Here is a 25,342-nt window from a genome sequence, read left to right on the forward strand (position 1 = left end):
TAGCTAGAGCTAGCGGTTGCAAACACCACTCACATTCACGCCGCGGACAAATACTGAAAAGTGTTCTTATTTTGTGTCATCAACATTTCTATGCAAATCTGAAATCATCTTGTAAAAGTCCTCTTTAGTTCCCCTTCATCAAACAGTGATGCTGTGAAGACATTGGGTTAGCTAGCTAGCGCTTATCGCCATCTTGCCCTGACTCCCATTCCAGTGATGTAATGACTTGGGCTTTTCCTAGAACCCCTACATGCTTTCTCTGGTATTTCAAGATCCTCTTAGTGACTGTAGGGCTGTGTCCCAAATGGCACCCTATTCTCCTAACAGTGCACTCCTTTTGACCAGGGCCCTATGTAGGGAATAGGGTACTATTTTGGGACACACACTAGATAATCTGTTTGTAATCGATGGCCCAGTCTAATGGACCCAGGAGTGGATCTACACTAAATAAAGAGGGAGGGACAGATCCCATTGTTCTCCTCAGCTGTGAGAGGAGTGGGGGATCAAAGCTTGAGTGGCTTTGAGGGTCTGGGAGAGAGAAGGAAAGAGCTGGAAAAGAGAGGAAGGGGGAGGTAAGAGGCAGGGAGTCGGACTGGGGGAAAGAGAGAGTGAGAGAGTCGAACCAAAGCCCTGGGTTTTCTGACGCTCACATATCAACTGGCGTCGGTGGAGGCCTTGAGTCTAGGCCGGGAGATTTTCTCATACCTGTTAGAGATTAGGAACCATCTTCTTTTTTTTTACTACACTGGGATCCTCCACAAAAGCTGGAAGGTAGGATGGCAGGCAGTGGCTGGAGTATAGGTCTGATCTGAAATGACTACCACTTCCCTATGTAGTGCCTGACTTCTGACCAGAGTATAAATAGGGGTCTGGTTAAAAGAAGTGCACTACATAGGGAATAGGGTGCCATTTCACATGAATCCCAGGTATTAGTATACAGTAAGTATAGTCCGAGTCTATGGGCTTAACTGAGGCTCTCTCTCGCTCTCGCTCTCGCTCTCGCTCTCGCTCTCTCTTGCTCTACTCTGCTCACATAGTTCTCTGCTCTTCTCCACACTCACTCTCTCACATGCAGTCACACACAGTCAGATTGCACGGCGCAGCAGTCACTCACTTAACCTCTGTCTTTCCTGCCCAAGATATTTATTTCTTGCTCTCTCTCAATTCAATTTCAATTTAAGGTTCTTTACTGGCATGGGAAACGTATATGTTATCATTGCCAAAGCAAGTGGGGTTGGTAACAAACAAAAGTGAAATAAACCATTTAAACAGTAAACATTACACATTACACAAAAGTTCCAAAAGAATAAAGACATTTCAAATGTAATTATGTCTATATACAGTGTTGTAACAATGTGCAAATAGTTAAAGTACAAAAGGGAAAATAAATAAACATAAATATGAGTTGTATTTACAATGTATTGGGTTGTATTTACTCTCTCTCTCTGTAGCCCCATCTCACCTAGAGTACTCCTACACACACCTACATCTGTTGCTGTATGTATTCTTTACTGTGTTGTGACCATACACTAGTACATCTCTCTGTCCTCCCAGCCCTGTGTTACCTTGACTCTGTGGCCCCTGATGTTGTCCAGAGCTGAGAGGCGGCGTCTCCTGTGACATTTATGGTCCTATATCTCTTAATTAGCGCCACCTAACCCGCCTGTCTGTCTCGCTCTCTTTCTCTCTGTTTCTCTTTCTCTCTCTCTCGCTCTGTTTCTCTCTCTCTCTCACTTTCTCTCTCTCTCTCTCTACCTCTTTCTCTCTCTCTCTCTCTCTCTACCTCTTTCTCTCTCTCTCTCTCTCTCTCTCTTTTTTTTCTCTCTCTCTACCCTCCCCCTCTCTCTCTACCTCTCTCTCTCTACCCTCCCCCTCTCTCTCTACCTCTCTCTCTACCCTCCCCCTCTCTCTCTACCTCTACCTCTCTCTATCCCCGCTCTCTCTCTCTCTACCCCTCTCTCTCTCTCTCTCTCTCTCTCTCTCTCTCTCTCTCTCTCTACTCCTCTCTCTCTACTCCTCTCTACCCCCCCCTCTCTCTCTCTCTCTCTACTCCTCTCTCTCTACTCCTCTCTCTCTCTACTCCTCTCTCTCTACCCCTCTCTCTACCCCCCCCTCTCTCTCTCTCTCTCTACCCCTCTCTCTCTCTACACCTCTCTCTTTACCTCTCTCTACACCTCTCTCTACCTCTCTCTTTCTACCTCTCTCTACCCCTCTCTCTCTCTACACCTATCTCTTTCTCTGTCTCTCTCTACTTCTCTTTCTCTCTACCTCTCGCCAGGCTGTGGAGGCACAGATCAGGAGTTTTGGACAGACCCCATGTCAGCTGCTCATCGAGCCACACCCACCAAGGAGCTCCGCCATGCAGGTGGTGAGTCTCGCACACACGTACGCGGGCGCTCACACACAGGCTGACCACCATACCATGCCCAATACCGTACCCAATACCATGCCCAATACCGTACAAAATACCGTACACAATACCGTACACAATACCGTGCCCAATACCATGCCCAATACCATGCCCAATACCGTGCCCAATACCGTGCCCAATACCGTACCCAATACCATGCCCAATACCGTACCCAATACCATGCCCAATACCGTACACAATACCATGCCCAATACCGTACACAATACCGTGCTCAATACCATGCCCAATACCATGCCCAATACCGTGCCCAATACCGTGCCCAATACCGTACCCAATACCGTGCCCTATACCATGTCCAATACCATGCCCTATACCATGTCCAATACCGTGCCCAATACCGTGCCCAATACCGTGCCCAATACCGTGCCCAATACCATGCCCAATACCATGCCCAATACCGTGCCCAATACCATGCCCAATACCATGCCCAATACCATGCCCAATACCGTACCCAATACCATGCCCATTACCGTGCCCAATACCATGCCCAATACCATGCCCAATACCATGCCCAATACCGTGCCCAATACCGTGCCCAATACCATGCCCAATACCGTAATCAATACCATGCCCAATACCTTACCCAATAACATTGCCCAATACCGTACACAATACCGTGCCCAATACCATGCCCAATACCATGCCCAATACCATGCCCAATACCGTGCCCAATACCATGCCCAATACCATGCCCAATACCGTGCCCAATACCGTGCCCAATACCGTACCCAATACCGTGCCCTATACCATGTCCAATACCATGCCCTATACCATGTCCAATACCGTGCCCTATACCGTGCCCAATACCGTGCCCTATACCGTGCCCAATACCGTGCCCAATACCGTGCCCAATACCGTGCCCAATACCATGCCCAATACCGTGCCCAATACCGTGCCCAATACCATGCCCAATACCATGCCCAATACCATGCCCAATACCGTACCCAATACCATGCCCATTACCGTGCCCAATACCATGCCCAATACCATGCCCAATACCATGCCCAATACCGTGCCCAATACCATGCCCAATACCGTAATCAATACCATGCCCAATACCTTACCCAATAACATTGCCCAATACCGTACACAATACCATGCCCAGTACCATGCCCAATGCCATGCCCAATACCGTAATCAATACCATGCCATATACCGTACCCAATACCATGCCCAATACCATGCCCAATACCATGCCCAATAACATGCCCAATACCATGCCCAATACCATGCCCAATACCATGCCCTATACCATGCCCTATACCGTACCCAATACCAAGCCCAATACCATGCCCTATACCATGCCCTATACCGTACCCAATACCATGCCCAATACCGTGCCCAATACCATGCCCAATACCGTAATCAATACCATGCCCTATACCGTACCCAATACCATGCCCAATACCATGCCCAATACCATGCCCAATACCGTGCCCAATACCATGCCCAATACCGTAATCAATACCATGCCCTATACCGTGCCCAATACCATGCCCAATACCGTAATCAATACCATGCCCTATACCGTACCCAATACCATGCCCAATACCATGCCCTGTACCATGCCCTATACCGTACCCAATACCATGCCCAATACCATACCCAATACCGTGCCCAATACCGTAATCAATACCGTACCCAATACCATGCCCAATACCATGCCCAATACCATACCCAATACCATGCCCAGTACCATGCCCTATACCATGCCCTATACCGTACCCAAAACCGTACCCAATACCATACCCAATACCATACCCAGTACCGTGCCCAGTACAGACCCATCTCCTCAGTAGTCTAGATAGAGGCCAAATGGAATAGCCTTGACTGTCTCTGACTGCTAGTATGATAAATGACTGCCTCTGACTGCTAGTATGTCAAACGACGGTCTCTGCTTTGACTCATACTAGCCCGTCTATAGTCTTTCCTCTCCCCACCATCATCCCTCCAGCCTAACCCTGGGAAACGTAAGCTCTGGTTTTGAACCTGTCTCCTCTCGTCCTCAGAGAGGGGTGAGGTGTGATTCTATGTGAAGGGATGAGGTGTGATTTTGGGTGTAAGGAGGGCGGATGAGGGTGAATGGATTAGCACTGTGGAAACATGGTCCTGAGCCAAACTCCCACTCCACACCTTAGACAGACAGACGAGGGGACCAGGGGAGAACCAGAGGGAGGAGGACCGGCTGGGAACAATGGCCCATAGGTGACAGGCTTTTAAGGAGCAGGAAGAGGGGGGGGGGGGCTGTGGATGACGTGCCGACTTGAGCCCCCATTAGCGGGGTGGCCCTGTGGTGCTGACAGCTGGAGACCATTGGCACACACATACACACACACACACACACAAACATTCACACATACACACACACATGCACAAACACACACACATGCACAAACACACGCACATACACAAACACACACACATACACAAACACACACACACATAGCGCTGTCCATATGCCACCCATGTTTACCAAACACCCCATTAGCTCCTCACCACATATCCAATAATGCTACATTCATCCACAGGTTGGGAGTCTAGGGTTTCCCCCAGACCTGGGTGCAAATACTACTTGATTTCTTTCAAACACTGTTAGCGTTTGCCTGCCTGGAGTGCCAGGTGGGTGAGGTTTGCTCTTTTTGAGGGTAGATCAGCTTTAATATTTGCCGATAGAACCCACAATCTATCAAAGTAATTGTTTGCATAATTTCTAATCCCCCTAATTTAGTTGTTTTATTTCTTTATATTTTTCCCCCTACCATCCCTCCCTGATTGGAGTAAATTTAATGGAAAACAGTACTTCTACTGCTACTCACAGCTATTTTGTCTCACATGACTATAGAAATAACTTTATATATATTCCTAACTTCCTCTCTCTGCAAGTGCTGGATTTTCACACAGCGTCCAATCCTCCATTAATTCTGATCTTAACTCCAACTAAAAGATTTACCCATCTTTCCCAGTATAATGGCATTTTATCATTTCCTTTTGTAATACATCCCTCACTGTGATGTCTTACGAGGGTCCTGACTCAAAGCGAGCCACCGATGGACAGTACCTGAAAAGATGTTATGTTGATTCTGTTTCCTCCCCTTCTAATGTCTTAATGAAATCAGAAGTTGACTATCCTGGCCTGGCGTACAGTATACTATTAGTAACATTGTATTAACTCTTCCACTCTCACAGTAGGACAGTACAGTAGGACAGTACAGTAGGGTATAGTACAGTAGGGTGCAGTAGGGTACAGTATACTATTAGTAACAGTGTATTAACTCTTCCACTCGTACAGTAGGACAGTACAGTAGGACAGTACAGTAGGGTGCAGTACAGTAGGGTGCAGTAGGGTACAGTATACTATTAGTAACAGTGTATTAACTCTTCCACTCTCACAGTAGGACAGTACAGTAGGACAGTACAGTAGGACAGTACAGTAGGATGCAGTACAGTAGGGTGCGGTACAATACATTAGGGTGCGGTACAATACATTAGGGTGCAGTACAGTAGGGTACAGTGCAGTCCATTAGGGTACAGTCCATTAGGGTACAGTGCAGTACAGTAGGGTGCAGTACAGTAGGGTGCAGTACAGTACAGTAGGGTGCGGTACAGTAGGGTGCGGTGCAGTAGGGTGCTGTGCAGTACAGTAGGGTGCGGTACAGTAGGGTGCGGTACAGTAGGGTGCGGTACAGTAGGGTGCGGTACAGTACAGTAGGGTGCGGTACAGTACAGTAGGGTGCGGTACGGTAGGGTGCAGTACAGTACAGTAGGGTGCAGTGCAGTACAGTGAGGTACAGTAAGAGCTGCTAAGATGAGAATGGAGTAGTAGAATAACGAGGGGAGAAATGGGGAGACACTTTCCTAGACAAATAAACGTGTGGTGGTTGAGCAGGGCCTCAATTCCCTGTGGTGAGACACAAGTACGTACGGAAATCCATTGGAAACTCGACCCCACTACTGGAGCGGGAGGGCATATGAGTCCATCCTTTCAAGTGGTTAAAGGTGTCTTGTATGTAATTGTTTGGCCTCTCCGGTGGTGGTAGGTGGGCCTGGTGTGTTTGGACAGGTTTGACGTGTCCTAGACAGACTGATGTTCAGGGCCTTCCCCTTTCCATTCACACCAGCAGCAGATGAGGGACTTCTTTCTCTCTCTCGCTCTTCCTCTCTCTCGCTCTTCCTCTCTCTCGCTCTTCCTCTCTCTTGCTCTTCCTCTCTCGCTCTCGCTTTCCCTCTTCCTCTCTTCCCCTCTCTCCCTCTTTCTCTCTCTCTCTCTCTCTCTCTCTGACTCACCCCCATTAATCTCTTTACACATCTCTTTGTCTGAGTGTAATGTGGTGTCAGACTCTGGTCCTGGCATGTCCCCCTGTCTGAGTGTAATGTGGTGTCAGACTCTGGTCCTGACATGTCCCCCTGTCTGAGTGTAGTGTGGTGTCAGACTCCAGTCCTGACATGTCCCCCTGTCTGAGTGTAATGTGGTGTCAGACTCTGGTCCTGACATGTCCCCCTGTCTGAGTGTAGTGTGGTGTCAGACTCCAGTCCTGACATGTCCCCCTGTCTGAGTGTAGTGTGGTGTCAGACTCCAGTCCTGACATGTCCCCCTGTCTGAGTGTAGTGTGGTGTCAGACTCCAGTCCTGACATGTCCTCCTGTCTGAGTGTAGTGTGGTGTCAGACTCCAGTCCTGACATGTCCCCCTGTCTGAGTGTAGTGTGGTGTCAGACTCCGGTCCTGACATGTCCCCCTGTCTGAGTGTAGTGTGGTGTCAGACTCCAGTCCTGACATGTCCCCCTGTCTGAGTGTAGTGTCGTGTCAGACTCCGGTCCTGACATGTCCTCCTGTCTGAGTGTAGTATGGTGTCAGACTCCAGTCCTGACATGTCCCCCTGTCTGAGTGTGGTGTGGTGTCAGACTCCAGTCCTGACATGTCCCCCTGTCTGAGTGTAGTGTGGTGTCAGACTCCAGTCCTGACATGTCCCCCTGTCTGAGTGTAGTGTGGTGTCAGACTCCGGTCCTGACATGTCCTCCTGTCTGAGTGTAGTATGGTGTCAGACTCCAGTCCTGACATGTCCCCCTGTCTGAGTGTGGTGTGGTGTCAGACTCCAGTCCTGACATGTCCTCCTGTCTGAGTGTAGTATGGTGTCAGACTCCAGTCCTGACATGTCCCCCTGTCTGAGTGTGGTGTGGTGTCAGACTCCAGTCCTGGCATGTCTCCCTGTCTGAGTTTAGTGTGGTGTCAGACTCCAGTCCTGACATGTCCCCCTGTCTGAGTGTAGTGTGGTGTCAGACTCCGGTCCTGACATGTCCCCCTGTCTGAGTGTAGTGTGGTGTCAGACTCCGGTCCTGACATGTCCTCCTGTCTGAGTGTAGTATGGTGTCAGACTCCAGTCCTGACATGTCCCCCTGTCTGAGTGTGGTGTGGTGTCAGACTCCAGTCCTGTCATGTCCCCATGTTGGTGTTCAGTAATGGCGTTGTCAAAGTATTCTAGTAGCCTGTTAAAACAACAGAGATTTACCTCAGTGTGCCTCTGACATTAAGCATGTATAGTATGTTCCCCAGCTCACTACAAGCATCCTGCAAATGACTCCTCAGACTGAACAAATGGCACCCTATTTCATGTGGAGTGCACTTTTATTGACCAGAACCCTGATCAGAAGGAGTGCACTATGTAGAGGGAATAGGGTGCCATTTGGGACGCAGCATGAATAATGTGTGTGAGCCAAGCCAGTAAAAACAACTCTTATCAGTAGAAGTGAACTCACATGGTTTAAAGTGCGTGTCGGTGTCTTGACGAAGCTTGGCAGGAACAAATGTCAATTCTTATATGAAGATAAATACAAAATGGGATTTTTATTTGACCGTTTGTGGCGACTGATTGTTACCAATGATGAAAGTATCAAGTTCACTTCTGACCATTGTCATGTTAAAGAACATTTCCTGAAGAGAAAGTCTGAGAGTTTTGAGGAAGAATGTTGACTTTTCTCATTGTGAAAAGATAGATAAATAATGTCTGGCATGTACACGAGTCCTTATATTTAGAGGTTCAGTCCAAGTAACTGCTAGTAGCCTCTTGATTCATCACAGATGGTGTAGAATGTCAGACTTGAGGAGGACTCCAGTACCCAGCAGCCCTCACTGACAGGTTATTAATGGTGCCACATTTGATGAGGCATTACCATAGAGATAGATAGAGCACTATAGATGGCTATAACCAATCACAGACGCCATAATGTAACACAGATACAAAAATGAGTCTTCTATCTGTATGGGCATTACAGCCACTTTTAATAGAGTGTTAGGGAGGGAGCACTGTAACACTGTTAACACGGGGAGTTCCACAGAGGAGTTTTGGTCTGCAAGGGTATTTCACACACACACTATACACACACACTATACACTATACCAATCCTGTGGATTACGTTTACGTTTGGTTTGTTCGTTTGTTTGTCTTCCGTTTTAATAGTGACTTGTTGGTTCTTCCTTAGTATTGACACAAACTTTGTCTTTAAGAAATAGTTTTCTTGTGTCTGTTTTTCTTGCCCTGACTTCTAATCAATGTTGTCATGTGAATAATGGTACTCTGTTTTTAGTACCCCAGCTTTTCTCCAGCTGGCCTCCTTCCCTATCTGTAGCTTTTCTCTAGCTGGCCTCCTTCCCTATCTGTAGCTTTTCTCCAGCTGGCCTCCTTCCCTATCTGTAGCTTTTCTCTAGCTGGCCTCCTTCCCTATCTGTAGCTTTTCTCTAGCTGGCCTCCTTCCCTATCTGTAGCTTTTCTCTAGCTGGCCTCCTTCCCTATCTGTAGCTTTTCTCTAGCTGGCCTCCTTCCCTATCTGTAGCTTTTCTCTAGCTGGCCTCCTTCCCTATCTGTAGCTTTTCTCTAGCTGGCCTCCTTCCCTATCTGTAGCTTTTCTCCAGCTGGCCTCCTTCCCTATCTGTAGCTTTTCTCCAGCTGGCCTCCTTCCCTATCTGTAGCTTGGCCTCTGAGTGCTGCAACTCCATGCTAGCTTCCCAGCTAACTTTCTCTCTGTCCCTCTCCTCCCTCCCCCCCCTCTCTCTCTCTCTCTCTCTCTCTCTCTCTCTCTCTCTCTCTCTCTCTCTCTCTCGCTTTCACTCTCTTTTCTGCGTGCTGCTGCTCCTGCTGTTCCCTCTTCTCCTCCGCTGCTCCATCCCTTGTTCGCTCCTGCTCTTCGTCTGTGGATCTATCCATCCTCCTCTCCCTCCTTCCGTCCATCCGTCCGTTGATCTGTCCATCACCACCAGTATGTCCTCCTGCAGAGCCCGTTGATGTTCACGGAGCAGATGCAGCAGGATGTCATCATGGTGTTGAAGTTCCCCAGCAACTCTCCCGTGGCCCACGTGGCCGCCAACACCCAGCCGGGCCTCGCCTCGCCCGCCATCATCACCGTCACCGCCAACCGCCTCTTCGCCGTCAACAAGTGGCACGGCCTGGCCGGTAAGAGGGGGATTGTAGGAAATGGAGTCTAAAGTAGGATTATCTTGTAGAGGTCAGCAGGATTATTTTTTAAAACCTTTATGTAACAAGTCAGTTAAGAACAAATTCTTGTTTTACAATGACGGCCTACCCCGGCCAAACCCTCCCCTAACCCGGATGACGCTGGAATAATTGTGTGCCACCCTATGGCTTGAAATGTACGTTTAACCAATTAATTGAAATTCAACTCATATGTAGGATATGAGATATCAAGGATATACTATTTTTTTAATCAAGTCTGATTTCATGTAGCACGTCAAGGACCGGTACACAGAGTAGAGAGTTTTGGAGCACACAGTTGAGGACAACACGTTTGTCCACACAAAGCATCGTATCCAAAGGCCTTCAGTCAGTATTTATCTGTGTATCTCAACGAGAGCAGCCAATGGGCTTGTCTCTCATCTTCCCAGGACAGGACGTTGATTTCTGAGACAGTTGAGCGGTCCTCCTAAAAGGCAGGATCAAATGTGACACGTGCACTCTGCCAGCGTTAGGTTTCACTTCCACTTCGATGCATCAAGGCCTCACTCCTCATGGTTTATTTATTAAACATCAACCCTGCTGTGGAATAACAGGGAAGGGGATCTGGGATGAAGTCTGACGTTAGGAAACTCAAAGACAATAAAGATTTGTAGATCTCATTTTGTTTTGATGAGTGGATTTCATGTGATATTGTTTGTGGTTAGATCTTGAATTGTGATATTAGTGTTATTTGAACTTGTTTATGGTACAAATCTGTATTATTAGAGGATGTTCAGATGTAAGGATTCACGATATTCTGTTATAAACTTGGTTATGTATTACTATGTGTTATCAGAGTCTATTTGGAGCCACAAAAAATGGTTTTACAGCTAAATGTAACTCTTGTGAGAGCGCTCTGGGGGACAATATGCTTTGAGTGTGGCAAATTACATTTTAGCATCTCCCATATGGAACAGAAGCCAAAGTACTCCACAGGGCCAAATCACTGATATTAAACCCATCCTTCTTTCTGCATCCCACTCATTCCTTCCTCCCACACCTCTCTTTTCTTCTCTCTCTCTCTCTCTCTCTCTCTCTCTCTCTCTCTCTCTCTCTCTCCATCTCTCTCTCCTCTCTCTCTCTCTCTCAGGTCATCAAGGCTCCTCTGTGCAGGACCAGCAGTACCAACTACCCGTGGAAATAGACCCCCTGATAGGTATGCCACTTGTGTCTGTGTTTGTATGTTGGTGTGTGCTCAAACGTGTGTGTCTCTCTGTCTGTGTGTGTCTCTGGGATTCATTGTGATGGCCCAAGGCAGTGTCCCTGGCCAGTAGCTTGCTGTTGTTTCCCAGCCTCTGCCCACCAACAGCCCCCCCCCCGTCCCCGTCCCCGTCCTCTCATCCCCTGAAATAAATCCTCCACTCTGCTCTCTTCTCTGCTAAACCATTTGCATGCAAATGGGAATGCAATGAGCTGTGGCCTGGACTGGTATTTCATCATCAACCTCTCCCCCTCTCCTCTATCCCTCTCTCTCGCCATCTCTCTCTTTCTCTCTCTCACAGTTTTCTTACTCTCTCTCTCTGGTTTAATTTGAGCGGGGGAAAGGATCTGTGTCAGTATAAATGAATATGAATGCGGTAATAATGTGTGATTGAGAATGCGCGGCGGGCGGATGTCAGGACAATATGGGCGCCTCTCATCACTCACGACTTGTTGATGAGGAGGCGAGCAGAGCGGCGGAGCGTTAGTGATGTATAGGATACACTGTCTGGGATAGAGTGGTCAGAGACAGAGCTCTAGTAGTGTATAGGATACACTGTCTGGGAGAGAGTGGTCAGAGACAGAGCTCTAGTGATGTATAGGATACACTATCTGGGAGAGAGTGGTCAGAGACAGAGCTCTAGTGATGTATAGGTTACACTGTCTGGGAGAGAGTGGTCAGAGGCAGAGCTCTAGTGATGTATAGGATACACTGTCTGGGAGAGAGTGGTCAGAGGCAGAGCTCTAGTGATGTATAGGATACACTGTCTGGGAGAGAGTGGTCAGAGACATATAACTGGAATAAAGTGACAGATAGTAAACAGTACCAGTTGATATGCAGGGGTACGAGGTAATTGAGGTAGATATCTACATATAACTATGAATAAAGTGACAGATAGTAAACAGTACCAGTTGATGTGTAGGGGTACGAGGTAATTGAGGTAGATATCTACATATAACTATGAATAAAGTGACAGATAGTAAACAGTACCAGTTGATATGCAGGGGTACGAGGTAATTGAGGTAGATATCTACATATAACTATGAATAAAGTGACAGATAGTAAACAGTACCAGTTGATATGCAGGGGTACGAGGTAATTGAGGTAGATATCTACATATAACTATGAATAAAGTGACAGATAGTAAACAGTACCAGTCGATGTGTAGGGGTACGAGGTAATTGAGGTAGATATCTACATATAACTATGAATAAAGTGACAGATTGTGAACAGTACCAGTCGATGTGGAGGGGTACGAGGTAATTGAGGTAGATATCTACATATAACTAGGAATAAAGTGACAGATAGTAAACAGTACCAGTTGATATGTAGAGGTGCGAGGTAATTGAGGTAGATATCTACATATAACTATGAATAAAGTGACAGATAGTAAACAGTACCAGTTGATATGTAGAGGTGCGAGGTAATTGAGGTAGATATCTACATATAACCAAGAATAAAGTGACAGATAGTAAACAGTACCAGTTGATATGTAGAGGTGCGAGGTAATTGAGGTAGATATCTACATATAACTGGAATAAAGTGACAGATTGTAAACAGTACCAGTTGATATGTAGGGGTACGAGGTAATTGAGGTAGATATCTACATATAACCAAGAATAAAGTGACAGATAGTAAACAGTACCAGTTGATATGTAGAGGTGCGAGGTAATTGAGGTAGATATCTACATATAACCAAGAATAAAGTGACAGATAGTAAACAGTACCAGTTGATATGTAGAGGTGCGAGGTAATTGAGGTAGATATCTACATATAACCAAGAATAAAGTGACAGATTGTAAACAGTACCAGTTGATATGCAGGGGTACGAGGTAATTGAGGTAGATATCTACATATAACCAATAATAAAGTGACAGATTGTAAACAGTACCAGTTGATATGTAGAGGTGCGAGGTAATTGAGGTAGATATCTACATATAACCAAGAATAAAGTGACAGATAGTAAACAGTACCAGTTGATATGTAGAGGTGCGAGGTAATTGAGGTAGATATCTACATATAACTATGAATAAAGTGACAGTAAACAGTAACAGCAGCGTATGTGATGAGACAAAAGAGTTGGTACAAAAAGGGTCAATGCAGATATCCCGGGTAGCTATTGATTACTATTTAACTATTTAACGGTCTTATGGCTTGGGGGTAGAAGCTGTTCAGGTTCCTGTTGGTTCCAGACTTGGTGCATCGGTACCGCTTGCTGTGCGGTAGCAGAGAGAACATGCTATGACTTGGGTGGTTGGAGACTTTGACCATTTTTAGGGCCTTCCTCTGACACCGCCTGGTATAGAGGCCCTGGATGGCAGGGAGCTCGGCTCCAGTGACGGACTGGGCCGTCGGTACTACCCTCTGTAGAGCTTTGCGGTCGGATGCCAAGCATATGCCGTACCAAGTTGTGATGCAGCCAGTCAAGATGCTCTCAATGGTGCAGCTGTAGAAGTTTTTGAGAATGTGGGGACCCATGCCAAATCTTTTCATCCTCCTGAGGGGGAAGAGGTGTTGTCGCGCCCCCTCCCCCCATGACTGTGTTGGTGTGTGCGGACCATGATAGATCCTTAGTGATGTGAACACAGAGGGACTTGAAGTTCTCGCCCTGCTCCACTGCAGCCCCGTCCATGTGAATGGGGGCGTGCTCGTCCCTTCGTTTCCTGTAGTCCACGATCAGTTCCTTGGTCTTACTGATGTTGAGGGAGAGGTTGTTGTTCTGGCACCACACTGCTAAGTGTCTGACCTCCTCCCTATAGGCTGTCTGATCATAGTCTGTGATCAGGCCTACCAATGTTGTGTCGTTGGCAAACTCACCAACTGGGACGGCCCGTCAGGAAGTCCAGGATCCAGTGTTCGGTTCCAGGGTCCTTAGCTTAGTGATGAGCTTGGAGGGCACTATGGTGTTGAACGCTGAGCTGTTGTCAATGAACAGCACTATCACATACAGTGCCTTGCGAAAGTATTCGGCCCCCTTGAACTTTGCAACCTTTTGCCACATTTCAGGCTTCAAACATAAAGATATAAAACTATTTTTTTTGTGAAAAATCAACAACAAGTGGGACACAATCATGAAGTGGAACGACATTTATTGGATATTTCAAACTTTTTTAACAAATCAAAAACTGAAAAATTGGGCGTGCAAAATTATTCAGCCCCTTTACTTTCAGTGCAGCAAACTCTCTCCAGAAGTTCAGTGAGGATCTCTGAATGATCCAATGTTGACCTAAATGACTAATGATGATAAATACAATCCACCTGTGTGTAATCAAGTCTCCGTATAAATGCACCTGCACTGTGATAGTCTCAGAGGTCCGTTAAAAGCGCAGAGAGCATCATGAAGAACAAGGAACACACCAGGCAGGTCCGAGATACTGTTGTGAAGAAGTTTAAAGCCGGATTTGGATACAAAAAGATTTTCCAAGCTTTAAACATCCCAAGGAGCACTGTGCAAGCGATAATATTGAAATGGAAGGAGTATCAGACCACTGCAAATCTACCAAGACCTGGCCGTCCCTCTAAACTTTCAGCTCATACAAGGAGAAGACTGATCAGAGATGCAGCCAAGAGGCCCATGATCACTCTGGATGAACTGCAGAGATCTACAGCTGAGGTGGGAGACTCTGTCCATAGGACAACAATCAGTCAGTCGTATATTGCACAAATCTGGCCTTTATGGAAGAGTGGCAAGAAGAAAGCCATTTCTTAAAGATATCCATAAAAAGTGTTGTTTAAAGTTTGCCACAAGCCACCTGGGAGACACACCAAACATGTGGAAGAAGGTGCTCTGGTCAGATGAAACCAAAATTTAACTTTTTGGCAACAATGCAAAACGTTATGTTTGGTGTAAAAGCAACACAGCTGAACACACCATCCCCACTGTCAAACATGGTGGTGGCAGCATCATGGTTTGGGCCTGCTTTTCTTCAGCAGGGACAGGGAAGATGGTTAAAATTGATGGGAAGATGGATGGAGCCAAATACAGGACCATTCTGGAAGAAAACCTGATGGAGTCTGCAAAAGACCTGAGACGGAGATTTGTCTTCCAACAAGACAATGATCCAAAACATAAAGCAAAATCTACAATGGAATGGTTCAAAAATAAACATATCCAGGTGTTAGAATGGCCAAGTCAAAGTCCAGACCTGAATCCAATCGAGAATCTGTGGAAAGAACTGAAAACTGCTGTTCACAAATGCTCTCCGTCCAACCTCACTGAGCTCGAGCTGTTTTGCAAGGAGGAATGGGAAAAAATGTCAGTCTCTCGATGTGCAAAACTGATAGAGACATACCCCAAGCGACTTACAGCTGTAATCGCAGCAAAAGGTGGCGCTACAAAGTATTAACTTAAGGGGGCTGAATAATTTTGCACGCCCAATTTTTCAGTTTTTGATTTGTTAAAAAAGTTTGAAATATCCAATAAATGTCGTTCCACTTCATGATTGTGTCCCACTTGTTGTTGATTCTTCACAAAAAAATACAGTTTTATATCTTTATGTTTGAAGCCTGAAATGTGGCAAAAGGTCGCAAAGTTCAAGGGGGCCGAATACTTTCGCAAGGCACTGTAGGTGTTCATCTTGTCCAGGTGGAAAAGGTCAGTTTAGAGTCCAATAGAGATTGTGTCATCTGTGGATCTGTTGGGGCGGTATGCAAATTGGAGTGGGTCCAGGGTGTCTAGAATGATGGTGTTGATGTGAGCCATGATTAGCCTTTCAAAGCATTTCATTGCTACAGATGTGAGTCCTATGGGGCGATAGTCATTTATACAGGTTACTATGGGGATCTTAGGCACAGGGACTATGGTCGTCTTCTTGAAACATGTAGGTATTACAGACTGGGCCCGGGAGAGGTTGAAAATGTCAGTGAAGACACTTGTCAGCTCTGAGTATGCGTTCTGGTAGTCCGTCTGGCCCTGCAGCCTTGAGTGTTAATTAACCTTTTTAAGGTCTTACTCACATTGGCTATGGCTCTCATGCATGGTTCAGTGTTGCTTGCCTCTATACACTTATTACTGATGTGGTAAACTCCTACTGGAACATATTCCAGTCTGTGCTAGCGAATGCACGGCCGATTCTATCTCTGCCACTCACTCACAGCTCTGTTTTGTCATTTTTCAGCACCAGCCCACACGCTCCACATCACATGTATCATGTGTGTGGTGAGGGGATATTTTCTTAACGTGTCATTTATGTATTTATACTTCTCACATTCCACAAGGAGCTTCAGTTTAAACACAGTAAATTGTATTTGGCTGGTGGGGCGGCCGTGGCGGGGGAAAATGTTGATAATTGGTTGAAGTATTCGTCAGACATGGCGTGCTGGTCTCTGTCAGGGATGCCTTGGGCCGGACCCGCACCTGTTCATCTTGAGTTAGAGCAGAAGAGAGAGAAAGAGAGCCTGAGAGAAAGGGAGGATTAAGTTACAGAAGTCTAGAACCTAATGTGCCTGTTTGTTCCCTGGACACAGATTAAGTCTAGTCCTGGACTAAAAAATATTGATAATGATTTAGGATTCGACTTAATCTTTGTCCGGGAAACTGGCGCAGCATATCTTAATATCTAACCGACTACAATGCACTTCATGATAGATGGCTACGTCTGCAAGGCCAAGGAAATGCATCAGTCCAAAACAGACATGGCCCTGCCTTTGTTTTAGTCTGTTATTTCTTTTGTCTTTTCTCTCTCTCTCTATCTCTCCAACTCACTCTCACTCTCTCACTCTCTCACTCACTCTCTCACACACACACTCACACACACACACACACACACACACACACAAACCTCCAACTCAGCGATAAGGGGCCAAAGTGGATTTAATTTATGTTGTCCTGACTATGCGTGGCTCCTCTCCTCTTCTTAGCTATTGGAAGTCTCTTCTCCTTCTGGGGAGAGAGAGAATATGCACGCTCATCGTTACTCAAACTCTTAGGCCCAGTGGAAAATGTGAAACCCTTGTAAACGCCACGTCCTAGATGTTTTATGTAATCCCTCACAAATCAAAATGGTGGTGCTGCTGCCGTGGCGACGAACGTGCGGTAGCTCCAGTAATGGTCTGATGTCTTTGTGAAAACGATTAACGCGGAGATATCGTAAAGGAAAACCATCAGATTTTATACAATACATTTTTCCTCAGACTTACATGCTTTACTTAATGAATTACATCTGTCTGTATTTCTATCCTCTTCCTCACCTCCCCCTGTCCCCTCCTCCCTACCCCTCTCTCCCTCCACCATTCCTCCCTCCCTCTCTCCCTCCCCATCCTCCTCCCTCGCTCCCTCCCCTCCCTCCCTCTCCTCCCTCCCTCTCTCCCTCCCCCTCCCTCCCACTCCCCCTCCCTCCCTCTCTCCCTCCCCGTCCCCCTCTCTCTCTCTCTCCCTCCCCGTCCCCCTGTCTCTCTCCCTCCCCGTCCCCCTCTCTCTCTCCCTCCCCGTCCCCCTCTCTCTCTCCCTCCCCGTCCCCCTCTCTCTCTCCCTCCCCATCCCCCTCTCTCTCTCCCTCCCCATCCCCCTCCCTCCTTCTCTCTATCCCTCCCCCCATCCCCCTCCCTCCTTCTCCCCTCCCTCCCTCTCTCCCTCCTTCTCCTCCCCCCTCATCCTTCCACCTCCCTCCTCCTCTCCTTCCCCTCTCCAGCCAGTAACGTGGGGACCCACCGTCGTCAGATCACAGACCTGTTGGACCAGAGCATTCACATCCACTCTCAGTGTTTCATCATCACTGCAGACAACCGCTTCATCCTGCTCTGTGGCTTCTGGGACAAGAGCTTCCGCGTCTATTCCACTGACTCAGGTACAGCCTTTACAAATTTGCTTTACCGAGTTCTATATAGGCAACTGACCTAGGTACATCCTTTATTGTAGAGTGACTTCAGAGTCCTATTCACTCCACTGCCCTTATGCATATGTTCATTAAGACTTCGATATAGTCATCTGACATAGGCACAGTCTTTATACTTATTTCCCCTACAGATTCTTATTATCTTCTCTGACTCAGGTACAGCCCTGACAACATATGAGCACTGTGTATATCACTGACTCCGAATCAGTACGTATTCTAGAATCTAGAGCAACTTCAGAATCTCATTATTCACTCCCCTTCACCCCATCAGAGCCCCGTGTTCTCAACTGATTCAGCCTTTACTACACAGCTCCATCTGAGTCCTGTGTGCTTCACTGACTCAGGAACAGCCTTTTTGTATTTTGCTCTACCCCAAATCAAATGTATTTATAAAGCCCTTTTTACATCAGCAGATGTCACAAAGTGCTTATACAGAAACCCAGCCTAAAACTCCAAACAGCAAACAATGCAGATGTAGCAATGCACCCCTTCTGAGTGCTCTGTAGTCAACTGAACCAGGCACAGCCGTTCAAATATAGTTCCATCAGAGGCCTGTATTCTCCCCTGACCCGATTACAGCCCTTATTCTAGAGCGTCATTCAGTGTCCTATTAACTTCACCATTCATTTCACAGCCCCTAATCATCGGCCCTTCCACAAGACACCTAATCCATCAGGTACAGCCTTTATAGTAGGTGTAGGTATAGCCCCATTAGAGCCATGTTTACTGTACTGACCCAGGTACAGCCTTTATAGTAGGTGTAGGTATAGCCCCGTTAGAGCCATGTTTACTGTACTGACCCAGGGACAGCCTTTATAGTAGGTATAGCCCCATTAGAGCCCTGTTTACTGTACTGACCCAGGTATAGCCTTTATAGTAGGTGTAGGTATAGCCCCATTAGAGCCCTGTTTACTGTACTGACCCAGGTACAGCCTTTATAGTAGGTGTAGGTATAGCCCCATTAGAGCCCTGTTTACTCTACTGACCCAGGTACAGCTTTTATAGTAGGTGTAGGTATAGCCCCATTATAGAGCCCTGTTTACTCGACTGACCCAGGTACAGCCTTTATAGTAGGTGTAGGTATAGCCCCATTAGAGCCCTGTTTACTCTACTGACCCAGGTACAGCCTTTATAGTAGATGTAGGTATAGCCCAATTAGAGCCATGTTTACTGTACTGACCCAGGTACAGGCTTTATAGTACTTGTAGGTATAGCCCCAATAGAGCCATGTTTACTGTACTGACCCAGGTACAGCCTTTATAGTAGGTGTAGGTATAGCCCCATTAGAGCCCTGTTTACTGTACTGACCCAGGTACAGCCTTTATAATAAGCATAGCTATATAAGCATAGGTATAGCCTCTATCCTCCAGCTCCATACGTCCCCCGGCTACGTCTCTGTCCCCCGGCTACGTCTCTGTCTCCCGGCTCCGTCTCTGTCCCCCGGCTCCGTCTCTGTCCCCCGGCTCCGTCTCTGTCCCCCGGCTCCGTCTCTGTCCCCCGGCTCCGTCTCTGTCCCCCGGCTCCGTCTCTGTCCCCCGGCTCCGTCTCTGTCCCCCGGCTCCGTCTCTGTCCCCCGGCTCCGTCTCTGTCCCCCGGCTCCGTCTCTGTCCCCCGGCTCCGTCTCTGTCCCCCGGCTCCGTCTCTGTCCCCCGGCTACGTCTCTGTCCCCCGGCTCCGTCTCTGTCCCCCGGCTCCGTCTCTATATATCCCAGCTCCATCTCTATATATCCCGGCTCCATCTCTATATATTCTATATATCCCAGCTCCGTCTCTATATATTCTATATATCCCAGCTCCGTCTCTATATATCCCGGCTCCGTCTCTATATATTCTGTATATCCCGGCTCCATCTCTATATATTCTGTATATCCCAGCTCCATCTCTATATATTCTGTATATCCCAGCTCCGTCTGTATATATTCTATATATCCCAGCTCCGTCTCTATATATCCCGGCTCCGTCTCTATATATTCTGTATATCCCGGCTCCATCTCTATATATTCTATATATCCCAGCTCCATCTCTATATATTCTGTATATCCCAGCTCCGTCTCTATATATTCTATATATCCCAGCTCCGTCTCTATATATCCCGGCTCCGTCTCTATATATTCTGTATATCCCGGCTCCATCTCTATATATTCTGTATATCCCAGCTCCATCTCTATATATTCTGTATATCCCAGCTCCATCTCTATATATCCCAGCTCCATCTCTATATATTCTGTATATCCCGCCTCCGTCTCTATATATCCCAGCTCCATCTCTATATATCCCAGCTCCATCTCTATATATCCCAGCTCCATCTCTATATATTCTGTATATCCCAGCTCCATCTCTATATATCCCAGCTCCATCTCTATATATTCTGTATATCCCGGCTCCGTCTCTATATATTCTGTATATCGCAGCTCCATCTCTATATATCCCAGCTCCGTCTCTATATATTCTGTATATCCCGGCTCCATCTCTATATATCCCGCCTCCGTCTCTATATATCCCAGCTCCGTCTCTATATATTCTATATATCCCAGCTCCATCTCTATATATCCCAGCTCCATCTCTATATATTCTGTATATCCCAGCTCCGTCTCTATATATCCCGGCTCCGTCTCTATATATCCCGTCTCCGTCTCTATATTATATCCCAGCTCCATCTCTATATATCCCGGCTCCGTCTCTGTATATCCCGGCTCCGTCTCTGTATATCCCGGCTCCGTCTCTGTATATCCCGGCTCCGTCTCTATATATCCCGGATCCGTCTCTATATATCCCGGCTCCGTCTCTGTATATCCCGGCTCCGTCTCTGTATATCCCGGCTCCGTCTCTAAATATTCTGTATATCCCGCCTCCGTCTCTATATATCCCAGCTCCATCTCTATATATCCCAGCTCCATCTCTATATATCCCAGCTCCGTCTCTATATATTCTGTATATCCCGGCTCCATCTCTATATATCCCGCCTCCGTCTCTATATATCCCAGCTCCATCTCTATATATCCCAGCTCCATCTCTATATATTCTGTATATCCCAGCTCCATCTGTATATATCCCGGCTCCGTCTCTATATATCCCAGCTCCATCTCTATATATCCCGCCTCCGTCTCTATATATCCCAGCTCCATCTCTATATATCCCAGCTCCATCTCTATATATTCTATATATCCCGGCTCCGTCTCTATATATCCCAGCTCCGTCTCTATATATCCCGGCTCCATCTCTATATATTCTATATATCCCGGCTCCGTCTCTATATATTCTGTATATCCCAGCTCCATCTCTATATATTCTGTATATCCCAGCTCCATCTCTATATATCCCAGCTCCGTCTCTATATATCCCGGCTCCATCTCTATATATTCTGTATATCCCAGCTCCGTCTCTATATATTCCGTATATCCCAGCTCCATCTCTATATATTCTGTATATCCCAGCTCCGTCTCTATATATCCCGGCTCCATCTCTATATATTATTTATATCCCAGCTATATCTCTATATATCCCAGCTCCATCTCTATATATTCTGTATATCCCAGCTCCGTCTCTATATATCCCGGCTCCGTCTCTATATATCCCGTCTCCGTCTCTATATTATATCCCAGCTCCATCTCTATATATCCCGGCTCCGTCTCTGTATATCCCGGCTCCGTCTCTGTATATCCCGGCTCCGTCTCTGTATATCCCGGCTCCGTCTCTATATATCCCGGATCCGTCTCTATATATCCCGGCTCCGTCTCTGTATATCCCGGCTCCGTCTCTGTGTATCCCGGCTCCGTCTCTATATATTCTGTATATCCCGGCTCCGTCTCTATATATCCCAGCTCCATCTCTATATATTCTATATATCCCGGCTCCATCTCTATATATCCCAGCTCCATCTCTATATATCCCAGCTCCATCTCTATATATTCTGTATATCCCAGCTCCATCTCTATATATTCTGTATATCCCAGCTCCGTCTCTATATATCCCGGCTCCGTCTCTATATATCCCGTCTCCGTCTCTATATATCCCGGCTCCGTCTCTGTATATCCCAGCTCCGTCTCTATATATCCCGGCTCCGTCTCTATATATCCCGTCTCCGTCTCTATATATCCCGGCTCCGTCTCTGTATATCCCGGCTCCGTCTCTATATATTCTGCATATCCCGGCTCCGTCTCTATATATCCCGGCTCCGTCTCTATATATTCTATATATCCCGGCTCCATCTCTATATATTCTGTATATCCCGGCTCCGTCTCTATATATTCTGTATATCCCGGCTCCGTCTCTATATATCCCGGCTCCGTCTCTGTATATCCCGGCTCTGTCTCTGTATTTCCCGGCTCCGTCTCTATATATCCCGGCTCCGTCTCTATATATTCTGTATATCCCGGCTCCGTCTCTATATATTCTGTATATCCCGGCTCCGTCTCTATATATTCTGTATATCCCGGCTCCATCTCTATATATTCTATATATCCCGGCTCCATCTCTATATATCCCAGCTCCGTCTCTATATATTCTATATATCCCAGCTCCATCTCTATATATCCCGGCTCCGTCTCTATATATCCCAGCTCCGTCTCTATATATTCTATATATCCCAGCTCCATCTCTATATATCCCGGCTCCGTCTCTATATATCCCGGCTCCGTCTCTGTATATCCCGGCTCCGTCTCTATATATTCTGTATATCCCGGCTCCGTCTCTATATATCCCGGCTCCGTCTCTATATATCCCGGCTTCTTCTCTATATATCCCAGCTCCATCTCTATATATCCCAGCTCCATCTCTATATATTCTGTATATCCCGCCTCCGTCTCTATATATCCCAGCTCCATCTCTATATATTCTGTATATCCCGCCTCCGTCTCTATATATCCCAGCTCCATCTCTATATATTCTGTATATCCCAGCTCCGTCTCTATATATCCCGGCTCCATCTCTATATATTCTGTATATCCCAGCTCCGTCTCTATATATCCCGGCTCCATCTCTATATATTCTGTATATCCCAGCTCCGTCTCTATATATTCCGTATATCCCAGCTCCATCTCTATATATTCTGTATTCCCAGCTCCGTCTCTATATATCCCGGCTCCATCTCTATATATTCTGTATATCCCAGCTATATCTCTATATATCCCAGCTCCATCTCTATATATCCCGGCTCCATCTCTATATATGCTGTAGATCCCAGCTCCATCTCTATATATTCTGTATATCCCAGCTCCGTCTCTATATATCCCAGCTCCATCTCTATATATCCCGGCTCCATCTCTATATATGCTGTATATCCCATCTCCATCTCTATATATTCTGTATATCCCAGCTCCGTCTCTATATATCCCGGCTCCATCTCTATATATTCTGTATATCCCAGCTATATCTCTATATATCCCAGCTCCATCTCTATATATTCTGTATATCCCAGCTCCGTCTCTATATATCCCGGCTCCGTCTCTATATATTCTGTATATCCCAGCTTTATCTCTATATATCCCAGCTCCATCTCTATATATTCTGTATATCCCAGCTCCGTCTCTATATATCCCGGCTCCGTCTCTATATATCCCGGCTTCTTCTCTATATATCCCAGCTCCATCTCTATATATCCCAGCTCCATCTCTATATATTCTGTATATCCCGCCTCCGTCTCTATATATCCCAGCTCCATCTCTATATATTCTGTATATCCCGCCTCCGTCTCTATATATCCCAGCTCCATCTCTATATATTCTGTATATCCCAGCTCCGTCTCTATATATCCCAGCTCCATCTCTATATATCCCGGCTCCATCTCTATATATGCTGTATATCCCAGCTCCATCTCTATATATTCTGTATATCCCAGCTCCGTCTCTATATATCCCGGCTCCATCTCTATATATTCTGTATATCCCAGCTCCGTCTCTATATATCCCGGCTCCATTTCTATATATTCTGTATATCCCAGCTCCGTCTCTATATATTCCGTATATCCCAGCTGCATCTCTATATATTCTGTATTCCCAGCTCCGTCTCTATATATCCCGGCTCCATCTCTATATATTCTGTATATCCCAGCTCCGTGTCTATATATCCCGGCTCCGTCTCTATATATCCCGTCTCCGTCTCTATATATCCCAGCTCCATCTCTGTATATCCCGGCTCCGTCTCTATATATCCCTGCTCCGTCTCTATATATCCCTGCTCCGTCTCTGTATATCCCGGCTCCGTCTCTGTATATCCCGGCTCCGTCTCTGTATATCCCGGCTCCGTCTCTATATATCCCGGCTCCGTCTCTATATATTCTGTATATCCCGGCTCCGTCTCTATATATTCTGTATATCCCGGCTCCATCTCTATATATTCTATATATCCCGGCTCCATCTCTATATATCCCAGCTCCGTCTCTATATATTCTATATATCCCAGCTCCGTCTCTATATATTCTATATATCCCAGCTCCATCTCTATATATCCCGGCTCCGTCTCTATATATTCTATATATCCCGGCTCCATCTCTATATATTCTGTATATCCCGGCTCCGTCTCTATATATTCTATATATCCCGGCTCCATCTCTATATATTCTGTATATCCCGGCTCCGTCTCTATATATTCTATATATCCCGGCTCCGTCTCTATATATCCCGGCTCCGTCTCTATATATTCTGTATATCCCAGCTCCGTCTCTATATATTCTATATATCCCAGCTCCGTCTCTATATATTCTGTATATCCCGGCTCCGTCTCTATATATTCTGTATATCCCAGCTCCGTCTCTATATATTCTGTATATCCCGGCTCCGTCTCTATATATTCTGTATATCCCAGCTCCATCTCTATATATCCCACCTCCGTCTCTATATATCCCAGCTCCATCTCTATATATCCGAGCTCCATCTCTATATATTCTATATATCCCGGCTCCGTCTCTATATATCCCAGCTCCGTCTCTATACATCCCGGCTCCATCTCTATATATTCTATATATCCCGGCTCCGTCTCTATATATTCTGTATATCCCAGCTCCATCTCTATATATCCCAGCTCCATCTCTATATATCCCGCCTCCGTCTCTATATATTCTGTATATCCTGGCTCCGTCTCTATATATTCTGTATATCCCGGCTCCATCTCTATATATTCTGTATATCCCGGCTCCATCTCTATATATTCTATATATCCCGGCTCCATCTCTATATATCCCAGCTCCGTCTCTATATATTCTATATATCCCAGCTCCATCTCTATAATTCCCGGCTCCGTCTCTATATATCCCAGCTCCGTCTCTATATATTCTATATATCCCAGCTCCATCTCTATATATCCCGGCTCCGTCTCTATATATTCTATATATCCCGGCTCCGTCTCTATATATTCTATATATCCCGGCTCCATCTCTTAA

General features: G+C 46.3%; 1 protein-coding gene across 7 annotated transcripts in view; it reads left to right on the top strand.

The window, feature by feature from the left end:
* Positions 1–25,342, top strand: part of LOC110533189 (lipopolysaccharide-responsive and beige-like anchor protein) — a 356,513-nt gene that overhangs the window by 298,885 nt on the left and 32,286 nt on the right. For 4 of the 7 annotated variants that reach the window (XM_090187615.1, XM_090187619.1, XM_090187617.1 and 1 more), the window contains 4 exons: positions 2,279–2,368; positions 9,681–9,873; positions 11,024–11,089; positions 17,764–17,919. In XM_090187615.1, coding sequence (XP_090043741.1) covers positions 2,279–2,368; positions 9,681–9,873; positions 11,024–11,089; positions 17,764–17,919 — 505 coding nt within the window. The remainder of the gene's footprint in view (positions 1–2,278; positions 2,369–9,680; positions 9,874–11,023; positions 11,090–17,763; positions 17,920–25,342) is intronic. The other 3 variants (XM_090187618.1, XM_090187621.1, XM_090187622.1) reach the window with 1 other exon arrangement.

Source organism: Oncorhynchus mykiss, chromosome 10 (assembly GCF_057628025.1).
Source record: "Oncorhynchus mykiss isolate SJ-2025 chromosome 10, ASM5762802v1, whole genome shotgun sequence".
In the NCBI taxonomy this organism is placed as follows: Eukaryota; Metazoa; Chordata; class Actinopteri; order Salmoniformes; family Salmonidae; genus Oncorhynchus; species Oncorhynchus mykiss.